This window comes from Streptopelia decaocto (genome assembly GCF_964273445.1).
Source record: "Streptopelia decaocto genome assembly, chromosome: 19".
Taxonomy (NCBI): domain Eukaryota; kingdom Metazoa; phylum Chordata; class Aves; order Columbiformes; family Columbidae; genus Streptopelia; species Streptopelia decaocto.
In genome coordinates, this window is record NC_138674.1 from 2893831 (window position 1) to 2908556 (window position 14726).

General features: G+C 48.6%; 1 protein-coding gene across 1 annotated transcript; it reads right to left on the bottom strand.

Annotated features, from left to right (window-relative positions):
• Positions 1-7697: 7697 nt before the first annotated feature.
• IL10 (interleukin 10) lies at positions 7698-13183 on the bottom strand. The gene is made up of 5 exons (XM_082069381.1): positions 11857-13183; positions 10564-10626; positions 10165-10317; positions 9478-9543; positions 7698-9285 (listed from the first exon to the last, which is right to left on the bottom strand). Exons 1-5 carry the CDS (start codon positions 12013-12015, stop codon positions 9196-9198), a joined length of 531 nt encoding a protein of 176 aa, XP_081925507.1. The 5' UTR covers positions 12016-13183; the 3' UTR covers positions 7698-9195.
• Between the last annotated feature and the right edge of the window lie 1543 nt (positions 13184-14726).

Here is a 14726-nt window from a genome sequence, read left to right on the forward strand (position 1 = left end):
AGCATTCGAGTTGTCTTACAAGAGCCTGGAAGGCTGCGTCTCTTTATGGTGCTTTTAATTAATTTGCAAAACCTGAGGGTGTTGGTTCGGATGATTTTCCCCCCTGAAGAGCTGGGGTTAGTGCAGGTTGTGTGTGTAACTGGGAGGACATGGGGTGCACTGGTGGCCCCAGCCCTGTGGGACCCCTCACCCCAAGCATCCCATATCACCGCTGGTGCTCTGTTCCCGAGGTTTCTATGCTGTGACCACATCAGGCTGGATCAGGCTCATGTTTTTCAAGGTGTAAATGATGCTGAGCTGCAGTTGCAGCCTCGAGGCTGTAAATCGGGCTGGGCTGTCAAGGTGTCATCTCCCCTGCGGGTGTAAGGGAGGCAGGAGAGGTTGGAGCTGTGGTGTCTGTGCAGCCCAAAGCCCAAATCCCATCTTTGCTTTAACGGCAAGGCTGTGCCTCTCAGATGGAGGGGGCAGGATGGCACGTTGTTGCTTTTGCTTAAGCGGGTGTTTTAACAACAGGGTGGGAGCAGAGGTGGCACTGACCATGTGGCAGCGGAGCAGGGAAGGCTCTGGATCATTTGTCCCATTTCTGGCAGGTACCCGGGATGCTGCTGGGCAGGAGGGAACGAAGCCAAACCCCACAAAGGTGCTGCAGGATGGGAGCTGGAAATGGGTGAGAAGAGGAGCTTTAGTGACCTTCTCCTACCCCACAAAAGGCAAGCAGGGAGGAGTCACTTCTTTATCTGCTAGGTTCCAAAACAGTGAGCTAATACCCCGAACCCTAACAGTAAATCGGGTTTGTTTGCATGATGCTGTTTGCTCTACGGAAGCGGAAACGTGGACTGTACAAATAGGTGTAGTGCTGAGAGGTGTGAAGCACAGGCGGATTTTTCCAGGGGCTCAGCCCGCAGCCACCGTCAGCTCTGACGGGCTTGCGCTGCTTCAGCGTTTTGGGAAAAAACCTAAAGATTTTATAAACAAACAATCCTGGTAATAAAACTCTAACCTTGTTTTGGGGAGCGGAGGAATAAGGTTTGGGTTCCTTTTGTTACTGAGAGCCTGTTTGGGAATTCACCATGCAGAAAATGACACAAATGACACAAATCTCAACTCCAGCGGGAAGATTGGTGACTTGAAATGTTTTCTGTCTGTGGATGTCACACACGTCCCTGCTCTGGGATAGGGAATGGTGGGCATGGTGTCACCCATTACCACCACTCCTCCTCATTCCCACCCCACCAAACTCTCTTTGGAGGGGCTGTGAGTTCATCACAGCACCCCAGACTCTTTCTTTCTGTCACTGCTTTCACAGTGTCTGTCTGCGTGGACAGAAACAGAGGTCTGTTTTCTGTAAAGCTGTCAATATGAAAAGGAATAGCTGGGTCAGTGTGGGCGTTGGGTGAGAACAGAGACTTACTCATACAGGGTGATATTTTGTTGCTTCGGGTTTGAAAGCAAGATTTTTAGACAGATTTGTTCACAAAGCACTGTAAATAAATAGGCTGAAGAGGAGAGGAGAGGGCAGCTGCGAGCTGGGGGAATACTTGGTGCTATTTGCTCACCTGTGTCAGGTAAGGATGGAAACAGCAATGTGAAGGAATCTAGTTTTGTTTGGGGGAGATGAGACTGATGCTGTGCATCTTGCTTGGGAAAAAACACTCAAAGGGGAGCCAGGATATAAAATATTTGAATTAGGCACCTATCTGGGCCACGTGAGAGATGGTGGCCATAACTATTTCCCACTTTTTGCAGTGGAGATGCTCTGAAAGTACAAGTTATTTGGCAAGAGGAGGAAGTGGTCCGGAGCCAGTAAATAATAACACTGCACACTCTGGACACCTGTACTGGTTTGTACTGTCACTGGGTTTGTCACTGGGTTTGTACTGACCTGTGCTTGACTTAAAAGAAGACATAGATGGTTGAGTTCAACTAGAAGCTAAAAATGAGCCACCAAGATAAAGGGCAACCAGATAAGCATCCGTGAGTCTCTCTTGTTAACTCTTTGAAAATGCTTCAAGCCTAACTGGAAATGGAGAGCAGTGGTGCCGACAGTGAAATTCCACACCCACCTGCTGGAGCCTGGTGACGACTGTCAGTGCTTTAGGGTGACAATGGTGAACAGAGGCTGCTCTGGTGTGCCAGTGCCTTGGCTTCCCCGGCCCGACATGAGGGACCAGCTGGCTCAGCTGCCACCCAAACGTGCCCCAGTGTCCCTTCTTTCTGTAGGAACAGGCTCCTTGGCCATCGCTCTGACTTCTTCTCAGAAGCAGGACTCACAACAGGACACCCTCTCCAGTGTCTGCTCAATAGGGTCCTCCTCTGAAAACTGGTCACCCATCACCCTGGGTTTGTCTTCAGCTTTGGAGAACTGTCACAGAGAGGCTGCAAAGGCTTTGAAGGCTGGATTTTGTAGCTCTAGACACACAAGATGCACAAGCAAAATGAGCAAAGCAGAGCGCAGCTTCCTTCCTGAGGTGCACTCCATCCAGGTCTTGTCTCTGAACTTGATTTAAGGTCTTCTGGGAGTGTTTGGGGGCATTGTCCTCTTACACAGTTGGGTTATGACCTTGATACCCCTTTTCTTGTTAATCCCTGGGCTATTGTGTGACTTCTGACTTTGCCCTCACCCCTGTGACTCCAGAACAGGGCTGGCTTCGTTTTAGCCATAGAGAAGCCTTTGGGCGGGTTCCTCTCCCCACCTCATATTCAGAGGACACAGAGCTGGTCAGGAGCAGCTGTAGAGGCTGAAGGGACGTCATTTGTGCCAACACTCATGTCTTGCTATGGAGCTGAAGCTGCAGAATTCAACTTGCATTTTGATTTCATGTAACCTTTCGGCATCCTCGTCCACCACGTAATCCATGTACATATGTACCATGACGACAGCTTCGTACAAAATCGAGGGACTCTACGCATGACCTGCTGACTCTGAAGGAATATGTGAAAGATTCACCACAACATTTTTAATTTTTAGTAGCTAGTAGGAAAATAAACCCTTTCTCCTCGCACCACCTTCTTATTTTTAGCAGCGAACTTCCTGCTAAGGAAAAGAAATAATTTCTCACTATTGAGGGGATCGGTTTCAATCAACAGCCTGGCTCTGCTCCAGGTAGATCATCAGTGTTTGCCTCTACCTGAGAGATGAATCACAAACATCTCTTTTTCCCCATCTGTCAATGCAAGAAGTATTAACAGCTGCTGCTCCGGCGAGGCCGGATCGGTGACAGCTCCTCGGTGTGCGGCTGCAGCGGCGCTTTGCTGCTCTCCCACAGTGTTGGCCAACCCTGGAGAACCCCAGAAGGCCAAACTGTCCTCGGGGCCTCTGTGGATGTGTGGGACAGGAAGGCACGTTGTGCAATTGAGACGAGAGCGGTTGTGCATCTTTGCTCGTTTGCTGTTACCTCTAGTTTTCTAAAGATTAGGATTGAGAGCAGATGTTTTCCTATGGGCTATCTATACTTGCAAGCCTGCTCTAAATCTAGTGGAAGCTAACTTCAATCTTCTGGTGGCCAAGTAGGCTTAGATTTAGGTTGCGTTTCTCTCCTGGGTCAGCTTGCACCCCACGTACAGCTGTACAATTCAAAAAAAGCAAAACGTTCTGTGAAAAATCAGATCATGGTTATATTTTTCTAAGAACTGGGATCAGGTGTATCATAGTGTTGTCAGGATTTCCTGCTGCAGAGCTTAGGATGAAGCGTGTTGGCACAGCTAAACTGCTTAATGCTACAAAAATACCAGATTAATAAAGGACCTGTTAGCATCAGGTTTGCTTGAACCTGGGTTTAGAAGGATTTTGCTGAGGGTCTGCTGGAGCAGACTGTAAGGTTGCAGACTGTAAGCATTGCAACAGAGTCAGGAAATGAAGTTTCAGCTCAGGGATAAAGAAATTGGGCATTAGTGCCAGGAAAGGAACCTCATAGTCCAGCTCCATTGTCTGGAGCAAAGAAGAATATTTTGTTGCTTCAGGGTGTGATGAAATGGTGGAGAGACCCTGCCAAGAGGCAAAAAGCAAGAGAACACAGAAGGCAGAGGTGAAAAATGAGAACTGGCTGGTTAAATTGCTGAATTGCCATCCCTATCCAGCTGAGGATTTCTCCCTGGGATCTCCAGCTCCTCCTTCATCAGAAAGCCCGGGGAAGTGCTTTGATTTAAGCATCCAAAATGCTGGCATGGATGGGAACCAATTCAATAAAATCCCTTTCTTCCTTCCTCTACGTCGTCCTCTAATATCTCTGAGAACGAGTCAGTGCATCTTTACCGTTCTCTTTCACAAATTAACGGGATAGGACCCAAAAATGTAATGGGATTCGTGCATCTCTGTGGCATCCCATTGTCATCACACGCTGCAGGGCTTCTTGTGAACCACCCTGGGGCTGAGTTTCAACAGCAGGAGCCGAATCCTCCCCAAAAGCCTCGCGGGATAAAGCGATTTAGCGCAAAGGGGAAAGCAAGCGGCTGCTGTTCCTGTTAGGTGGCTGCTTCTCCAGGCTGCCGCGGGTCTCTGTACCGCTGAGGGTAACCAGTGCCCAGTCATTGTGAAACCGCCTGCGTGCGGAGCAGCCGGAGGCAGAGCTGGCTTGGCTCCCCAGCGGGTGCTGGGGCGGCTGGGGGCTCGGCGGGCGGCACAGCTTGGGAAAGGAGCTTCGCCGAAACCAGGCGCCTTTCTGAGAACCAGCCCCATCGCTGCCAAGCGTCCCCGCAGCCCCTCTCATCCCCCATTCACCAGCTGCAGGCGCAAGCAGGGGAATTGCGTGGCTTTGCTTACCCGGTAGCCCCCTTTTATCAGAGAGGTTGGTTCACTTTCTGTTCCTGACAGCGTCTGCGGCAGCAGCAGGAGTGGCGCAATGCTTCCTCTGCTGAATCCCTTCGTCTCGCCAGGGTGCCCATCTCCACTGGCTGTATGAATGATGCGGGGAATTCGGTGATGGGGAGAGTGGGATGCAGATGTGGAGCTGCTCGGCTCCATCTTCCCATCGCTGCCCTGGTGCTGCTCCTTGAGATGGAGGTGGGTGTCTCCTGTAGCTCTGCACTGGAACTTTGGACCCTTACTGGTGAAGCAGGGTGGGCATGACTGGGTACAGGGCCATACTGATGATAATGATGCCTGTTTGTTGTTAAGGGCTTTTTTGGGGGGGTGTTTGTTAACCTACACTTTTTCTATTTCCCTTGCATCTTCCTGTGCTGTTGGAGAGTGGATGACTTTGTGATAGGAACCTGCAGAGCTCAGAAAAAGGCCAGGACAAACTGCTGCTCAGTGGTAGAGGAAAGAAGAAATGGTAATGTTAGGGCAGCTGCCAAACTTTTAAAGCCTGCAGAAAACTGATAGTTGGGCTTTTGCAGGTGACAAAGTGACAGGTGAACAACTGACTTTCTAGAGAAGCAAGGCCTATTCCTGAACAAGCTATAACTATGCAGGGTTCCCACCCTGGGCTCTATCCCCAGCGAGGGGCACAGGCAGGAGCGATGCTGCTGGTTCCTGCCTGCACTCACTGAGCAACTGTCCTTGCTCCCTGAAAGCGAGAGCACCTGCTCATCGGCCTCACGTGTAATCCCTGTGGGAGCTCTGCTTGTCAATGCTACTGATGCCAAGACCAAAAAGGCTCCTGGCAAAGAGAAGAGCAAGGCAGGGCAGCCCCCGGCCACCCTGTGTGTCCAGTCCCCTCGCAACAGGACACAACACTCACCTCCCTGTGTGCCTCTTGCTATGAGACAACCGGAGATGCTGCTCCTCCACCTTACAGGTAAAGCTGGAGCACAGATGAATAGGTGTCAGGCTTAGATTTTACTTGCTGAAAGTGGAGCCCCACAGGGAATGGTGGGATGTGTGGGGTCCCTGGGCCTGAAGGGACCATGCTCTGGTTGGTCCATGGGATGCTGGACCCAGGTGATGGAGATGAGCCCTTTCCAGAAACAAGACCCATGGGTGCCAAAAGCGTGGCCACGGTGAGAGGGGCACCGGCAGCATTTAGTAATCCTGTGCCCTCCCACACTCGGTATTAGTCAGGCTCTTGCCACCCAGGCACAGCCGAGATAAGAAAGTGGCAGCCGATGCCGTGTGCCCAGCCCCGGCTTTCCCTGACCTCTTTCATGACAAAAGCCCGAATTTCAGTCACGTGCCACTAAAATCTAGGGCACACAGAGGCACGAGCTGCGTGGGGCTGAGTGCTGCAGCCAGTTAAAATGAAATAACAAGCAGCTGATGCTTGGGCACATCTGGAGCCCTCGGGAGCTTTGTCTGTGTGCACATGTGCTTGTGCAGAAGTTGCAGCAACTAAACTAAAGCGCTCGTGCAACCACTAACTTCTTAACTGTGCAAAGCTTGTGTGCACACTCTTGTCTTTGGCTGGGAATTGCATCTTCCTGTGAACTGGGATTCTCTCTGATGGGGAAAGAAAAGTGGAAGAAGTGACTGACCCTGCTGTGGCACCTTGTGACAAAGCCATGTTGCGGGCAGCGGGGCCGATTGCCAAGTGCTGGCAGTGATTCATCTGCTGCGGCTCAGCTGGTTTCACCATGAAAAGCCTGTGCGCTGGCACCGTTAGGCAAGCCTGGACTTCGCCGGGCACCGCGGGTTGTCCACGGTGCTGTGCCGCCCAGGGCACACTGCTGGGCTGTCACAATCGTGTGGCTTTGACCACAGACGGGGCTTCTGTTGGGTGAGCACGGAGTGGACTTTCTGAAGAGGAAAGTGAAAATCAGGTGGTGGTTCTTGGCACCGGTGCCACTGACTGGTGGGTTGTGCTGGGAGGCAGAAACCCCCAGAGGTGGCTGGACTTGGAAGTGAAGGGCTAAGAGCGGCGAAAAAGAAAGAGGCTTGCAAGTGGAACAGAAACTTGGCCAGGTGAGAACAGCAGCCGCCCCGGGCTGCCGGTGTGAGCTCGAGTTTGGAAATGATTCTGCTGGTTGAATTCTGGGTTTGTGAGTAGCAGAGCTGTAGATTCCCATGCTCAGTTTTATTAAAGATTCAGCTGCTGCGCATATGGATCCAGGTGCATAGATACATCATTCCCAGCCTGGGGAAAAGCAAGCTGTTCTGTTGTTAATTTATATTAGTCTAGTTCTTGGCTAGGATCTACTGTCTGGTCTAGGATCGAGGTCTCATCCTGACTGAGAACAAATGGAAAGTTAAGACCAGCTCAGTAGATAAATGGAGGACCACGGGTCCAGTGTTTCTCTACTGTAAGAAATCACTGGCAGGTATTTTGCTTCAGCAAATTTCACCAGAAATTTGCATTTAGATGTGAGGATCTCATGTTTTCTCACTCCCTGGCCATTAATGCAGGCAACGCATCCTCAGTGATTCTCCTTGCCTGGATCTGTGCCCACTGGGCTCTTCCCCAGCGCAGTGACACTGGGCACGGCATCCGTGCGCTGGTGCCAATTTACAGCCCTATAACAACTTGGGAGAACAGAACAGAACAGAGGCTTTATTCTTTAGGAAGTCTTTATTAGCAAAAATAAAAGATTTCTTTTCATACAGATAAACATGCACAAGTTCACAGTGACAGGAGCTGTGGCCAAGGTACGGTGCCCCCACCAGAACGGAGCCGCTGATGCTCTTGGCTCTCGCTGCTGCTCCAGGAATGTTGTTGCTTCTCTTACACCGCTGAAGTGGTGGAAAAACAGGTACGGAGCTGGCTCAACAGGAGCTTAATGTGTCCTAGTTAGAAGCTTAATTAAAGTTTTACAGTGTTTGGCTCCCACATTGCCCTTGAGCCAATGCCACCCGGAGCAGCATTCCTTGCTCTGGGATACCCAGTGTCTGCCAGCAGGAATGCCATTCTGTCACCATAAATACACAAACAGAATAAATCAAGTATAAATAGCCTCTCTTCAGTGGTAACCGACACAGCAAACAACAAGCTGACAGTGTTTCACCATATCGGTGCCTTAATACTTCTAAATATTAGAAGCAGATGCCTCTGGTTTATGGTCCTGTAGTTCGTGTGGGGACACGCAGGAGACAAGGGGAAGGGGAGCCCCAAAATCAGCAGCTCTGGGGGGCACTGAAGCGGCTCTGGTTGCAGCTTCCCCCCCAGCACTCGTGTGCTGCGGCTGCTCGGGTGTAGGGTTAGAAATAACACAAACCCAAATGTTGTCAGTGCTGCTTGCAGCTTTTTGAATTTGAATGCAAATTACCCAAGCCACCTTAAAATGGTGGTTAATTAAATAGCCTCTAACTTCTAAAAGAAAGAAATAACCCAACAAAACTAAAACCAAAGAAACGAAACCCAAGGAAACGAACAAACCAAAAAATAACCAACCAACAAAAAAACCCAACAAACAAACAAACCCCCCTCCAACAAAATGGCAAGTAAAACCCAATCAAAGACTGGAAAACAGATCAACTTTCAAAAGTGCCAAGTGGCCAACCCAGCAGCTCTGGAAATCAGTCGTTAGCAACGTTTAAGTCAAGTTCTATTAGAACCAAACATTTCTTTCCTATTACTGTTTTTTCTTTCATCTGGACTAATATATAGGCTGAGTCTGGAAGTGGGGTTAACTGATCTATTTCTCTACATGATCACAGGAGTGCAGAACCTCCTCCACTTTGCTTTTCAAGCACAGGAGAAAAAGTGCCCTTGGTTACATTTATGGTTCTTTTTCTCGGTGCAAGGCCATGGAATAATTTTGAATATTTCAGTGCCTAATTCCAGCTGCAGAACCAGAGACAGTGACATAGTCATGCATTAAAAAACCGAATTGATTGCATAAATAAATAGAGGGATAGAGCACGAGGAGAGCTCTCATTTGCTTAAAATTAAACTTTGCTGAACTCGGAGCAGGAATTGCTCCTGATCAGCCACTTGTACTCAGTGAAACTGCGCTCAGGATTAACTCTGCTCACCATCTGCTCCCCACAAGAACGCTGCTTTGGGTGTTTTGAAGCTCTGAATAAAATAGCCCTATCATTAACAGTATTAAAATATTGAACAATAAATAGTATTTTACACGCTCATCACACTTTTCTTTAAAACATATTGTAAACACAAACACTGAGGTATTAGAAGTAATAAATATTAAATTCAGTTGCAAAAAAAACCCCAACTCTTAAATACAATACCAAACTTGAAGTTATTGACCTGTAATTCATGACTTGAACCCTAAGATAACTTAATCTCTTGTGTGCTCTCGCAACCTGAAGTGATTTCTGATAAAATAGCAGGATTTGATGCGGAAGGTGCAGACCCGTGGGCATTTTCACTTCCTTCTCATCATCAAGTACTCTTCGACATAGTTGATGAAAATGTCAAACTCTCCCATGGCCTTGTAGATTCCGTTCTCATGCATCTGCAGGTGAAAGCCAAGCCTGTTTAAGTCTGAATGTGGTGATATATGTGATGGACAATCTCTAAATATATTCTTATTCCACCAACATTGCGTTTCTGCCCAGCTGCTCTCTTCTCTGTCCTAAGTTGAAGTCAGCAGTAAAATCCAATGGTTCCTCCCCACCCCAGCGCAGCCACGCGAGCGGGTCCTCACCTTATCGAACGTCTCCTTGATGTGCTTGATGGTTTTGCTCCTCTTCTCGCACGTGAAGAATCTGTGCTGCAAAGGGACGAGAGCAACGGCTTCAACCACCCAGGTTTCCTTCCCGGCTGCACAACAGCGGCTCTCCCCTCCTCCTGCCCCTCGTCACTGCCGCCCCGGCCGTCTCCACCTTCCCCTTCCCTACGTGGGGTTCTCGGGGGCAACAACTGCGGCTGCTTTGGACGATCCATGGATGAGCAGAGCTCAGCAAGACCCGAGCGTGGACCTGAGGTGTTTCCCAGCCCTGGGCGATGGCAAACCCGCTGTGGTTCCTCCCCAGGGCAGGGTTCATCATCTCTGAGTCAGCCTGCGATGGGGTCACAGCCGCACCAGGCGCGGTTTCAGGAGGCATCACTGAAAAATCGTGCTGCTCAGGCACCCAGGTAAAGAACTGGACCAACCCTCCACCCTCCCTTTCCTTATCTTTTCAGGCATCTCTTGGGCGGAGCTGTGCTCCTGAACCGAGCCTCTGAATCATCATTATTAACTAGTGAAAGCCCAGAGCCCTGCTCCTCTGCACCATCCCGTGTCACTGCTCCTGGGGAAACCCAGCGCCCACTCCCCACCCTGCTGCCGGTCCCTGCCTTGCCGGAGCACTGGTTTCATCCCACCCACACCGTGCTGCTGAGCCCCACTCACACAGCGCTTCATCATCGCCTTCAGGTTCCGCAGCAGGTTGCCCAGGTCGCCCATGCTCTGCTGGTGAAGGGTGCTGGTCCTCATGGCGCTGGGCAGCACCTCCTCCATGTAGAACTGCATCATCTCTGACACCGACTGGCAGCCCAAGGTCCCCTGGGCGAGAGGAGGTAACGGCGTTGGGACCGGCCACCAGCACCCGTGTGCGGGGGTGTTATTTAAATATCACACTCGCGGTGTGGGGGGAACCGCGCATCAGCCCCACCACAGCCACACGTGTGCTGCTTGGCTGGAGAACTGTCTTTCTGTGACACTGAGAACACCCCACTTTACAATCTGCTGCCTTTCTTACAAACCACTGGCAGAACAGTAAGAAACTTAGATGAGATTCATAATTCTTACCTTAAATTCATCCAGCAGTTCAGAGCTGAGTAGCTGGATGCTAAGTTCATCATCTTTGGATTGCTGTAGAAGAATGCAATGAAACATGAGCTTTAATTAGACAGGCAGTTAACGCTGCTTTTCACTTCATTTTACTGAACAGTCATTTTGCTTGCTTGCATTTACCATCTCCCTGAAGCGAAGGCAAAGAACACCCAGCACACTGTGCATAGCACAGTGATGCCAGACGCTGGAGTCACCAATTCTATGGTCCATCATCTTGCAGGGCAACTACCCTTAGGTCAGGACAGCAAGAGAATGAAATAGCAAACTCCAGAACCACTGATTTCATTAACGTGAAGCTCCTCCCGCTGCTGCCAGAACTTGCTGCAGCTGCAGAGGGTGTTAGTGCAACGAGCGCCAGTGCAAACCCTGCATCTCTTCAGGTGGGTGTCAAAGTTACAGCAGGTAAGCGAGGTATCCACCCCAACAGCGGTACCAGAGCTTTAAAAATAGTCCTTTTAAAAATATATATTCCTTTAAAAATATTCCTTCCCATCATTAACTAGGAGATTTACAGCAAGCTTTAAATCTAAGGTCTTGGTTGCGTTCATTTGATAATAAATACAAGCCATGTTGTTAGCCGGAGATTTAATCTGGAGAATTATCTTGTTTTATTGCTAAAACATACTGACTGTAACTAAACCAGTAACAGAGATGCGAGCAACTGTCCCTATCAGTACTGATGCAACAAGTGCTCCGAGTACATCTTGTGCTGCTTTCTCAGCAACCCTTGATGCTCCATTAGCTGTGATGCAAAGCAGCGACCTTTTACAGGGACTACAGCAAGTGCTGGTTACTGCAGCATTTCTCCAGTCACAAAATACCGTGTTCAGTCTTTTGTGGTTCTTTCAAAGAAAAAAGCCTGTAGCAAAAGGTTTCCCTTTTCATCCAGCAGTGATTCAGCAAGGCTGAACCTCGTTGCCATGAAGAAGGGACTGTTTCCTTCCTATTAATTCAGTGAAAAATTTGGTATGCAACACTTAGGGGGAAGTCTGGCTACCAAGGCTCGCAAAGATTCATTATGAAATCTCTTGGGTTCATTGTAACTAAAACAAGGAGGAAAACTCTTGCGTGTTGTCCCTCACCCAGCGATGAAACTGAACTTCTCTTGCTCACCCCCCTCAGCCCATAGCACAAGACACAACCAAACCATTCACACCAGGAGGAAGCTGCCTTCCCCCTCATCCAAATCACTGAACTTTGCAACAAAAAAATTAGGTAAAATGAGAAGGAAGAGAGGGTTATACTCACAAAATAATCCTTAATTTTGTCAAAGGTGATGCGCAGCTCTTTGAGCTTTGCAGGCAGCAGCTCGGAGAAGTGCAGGCAGGAGGGCTGGGGGGCCGAGCAGCGGGCGGGCAGGGCGCAGGCAGCCAGGAGCAGCAGGAGCAGCGCTGGGCAGGTTTGCATGCTGCCAAATATCAGCTTGTCCCCTCCTTGGTCCAGCTCTGGGTTGAATTTCACGGGAGGGTTCAAAAAGCCGATCTGCAGCCTTCACCTTGATGGAGCCCCTAATTTATACTCTCAAAACATCACTCCATTTCCTCTCCCCATTTCCTGGCGAGCAATATTGGGGTTTTAAGTCATTCATTAAAACCAAATGTCACTTGGGTTTCCCGTCAACTTTGGTTTCCTGTTCACTTGACCCCCCTCCTCTCCTCACACCCCATCAAATCTTTTGTGCTTAGACTCTGCATTTTTTTTTCGTTGCTTGCTTCTTGTAAATTTAAATGTGGCTAAGGAGGAAAGCTTCGCATATAATGGGAGCAGAAAAGGTGCTGCGTGAGGTTACTTCTGCATTCGCACAGTTACTTTTTATTTTTAGATGAATGTCCTATTGTTAGGGGGGAAAAAAGTGTTTCTGTTTTCAAACCTCTGTATTAAACCTGCACTTAGGATCCCCAGTACTGTGTATAATGCAGTAGCATTGCTTTTAATGAGCCTGCACAAATACGCTGTCTACTACTTCAGCATTCTGATGCTATCCTGGAAATATACATTATATATATATATATGTATATATTTGTTGCTTAATGCATGTCTGCTGAAGTCAATAAGCAGCTGGGTGGGAGTGGGGTTTGTGCCACAGAATCTGGTATTTTGATATTGGTGGGTGCTGCTAAAGTGGACAAGCAGGTCATGAATATTCGTGTTTCTGGCTTTTTGATCCTATTTTGTTTCCTAGAAATGGACACTGGCTCGGTGAACTGGGTGTACTGTGCTAAATGAGAGTTATCATCCCAGCGCTGATAAAATTACCATTTCAGAACTGGAGACAATTCCTCTGACGTCCCTCTTGTTTTCCCTTTTCCTCTCTTTCATGTTCTCTTTCTAAATATATTAGTGCACACACCCTTGCTTCCTTGTGATAAAGATTTCACTGGTGAATTTGAGAATCTGTTACTCAAGAAAGAGAAAGTGAAGATGAATTTGGCTTTTTGGAATCCTGATGGTTTTCTCTGAAAGCTCCCATGTTATTTGGGAATAGCAAGTTCATCCCAGCCTTCCTGCAGCACATTGCTTTGGACAAATCACTTGTTCCTTCACTGCACTGAACCTCTTTCAAGTCAAACTTGCAAACCTCTATGATGGGACTTACTGCAAAAAATAAAGCTGGAAAAATGCAAATTATTTTTTGTTACTGTATATTTAGTTTTGGTTTGTTTTTTTTTTTTAATAAAAATTGAAGAGCAAAAGAGGGGAATATTTGGTGTACGTATGTATGAGTAAGAGTAAAGGGCATGAAACATTAGTAAGCGAAGTGTTTGAGGAGAAGACAATGTGGGATTTTGTGTTCTGATTTGTTTTGTTTGGTTGTTGATGTTGCCTCTTCCAGAGGGGCCGGGGAAGGCTGCTCCCGGTGAATCACTGCAGGCACACTCAGTTGTCTGAATCACAGCGTGTGTCACATCTTTGGTGACCCATTTTCTTCCCCTGCTCTAATGCGGCCGTGCGGTTTCTTCCCTTGACCGCCAGCAGAAGTTTGAGAGCGGAGAAGAGCGAGCAGCAGGCGATGGCTTGGACAAAACCCAGTAGTTTTAAACTCAATCTGTTTCTACTGGTAGTTTCCCACCTTTCTTTGCTTTCTCCCTGGGAGATTTTTTTTTGCTTATTTTGAATTAACTTGAATCTGTCACAGGTTGATAAGGCTTTACTGCCAGGGGAGGTTTGTATTGGATATTAGGAACAATTTCTTCCCAGAAAAGGTTGTTGGTGGAGTCACCATCCCTGGAGGGGTTGAACAGACGTGGAGATGAGGTTCTCAGGGACATGGGGTAGTGCCAGGGCTGGGGGAATGGTTAGACTCCATGATCTTGAAGGTGTTTTCCAACCAAAATGAGTCTATGATTCTAAGACCTGGCCAGCTGCTTGAGTTTCATGAGGGCATCCAAACTGATGTGCTAAGAGCAATGGGTATGATGCTGTCAGGACACGGTGCCCTGGAGCAGGTCCATGGCCCCAAGCTGGCTCCATCTCTGGGACCAAAGCCTGGGACTAAACCCGCTTCCTTTGCTAGAGGGTGCAGCCCCGATAACTCCTCTGCAAACGGGGTCCCCTGCAGCAGAGGGGTCACTCTCAGCCTCAGCTGTAGGTATTTTTGTGGGATGCAAAGCCAAGGGGCTTTGTGGCACACGGGAATCTCCTCCGTAGTGGCACGATGCCAGGAACCCTCCTTCCATCCTCCCCAAGGGCTGAGCACTCATTTCCAAACTTCTCTTATTTTAAGCCATCTGCAGGTCTCCATGAAGTCATTTCGCTTTGGCACCCAGAGCAGTTCTGAGACTTGTGTGCAATTCCCTCCTCCCTGTTTTGGAACCTGGCTTGGTTTTGGTTTGGGTTTATTTTTTTGATACAAGCGTAAGCCAGATGTGTCCATTCCACAAAGGAAACTCTGGCCTGCGCACAGATGAGATGCTGCTCTGTTTACCTGTATTTCCTTTGCCGTGTCAGAGATCTTGACGGTGCAGTTTCGTTCTGACTCACTCCTGCTTACTGCTGTGGAAAGGCATTGACTCTGCAGTATTACGAAGTAGTCGCATGAATGAATAAAGCACCTTTTCCTAAAGAGTGTCCGGGGGATGTGGGTGTATTTCTAAACCTTTAGGAAACAGCTTTCATGT

Excerpts from the sequence above, each read along its gene's own strand:
- IL10 (XM_082069381.1), bottom strand. The coding sequence starts at position 12,015 with ATGCAAACCTGCCCAGCGCTGCTCCTGCTGCTCCTGGCTGCCTGCGCC. Across the intron at positions 10,627-11,856 it reads ACAAAATTAAGGATTATTTT|CAATCCAAAGATGATGAACT; the intron begins GTGAGTATAACC and ends ATTCTTCTACAG. Across the intron at positions 9,544-10,164 it reads AGGCGATGATGAAGCGCTGT|CACAGATTCTTCACGTGCGA; the intron begins GTGAGTGGGGCT and ends GTCCCTTTGCAG.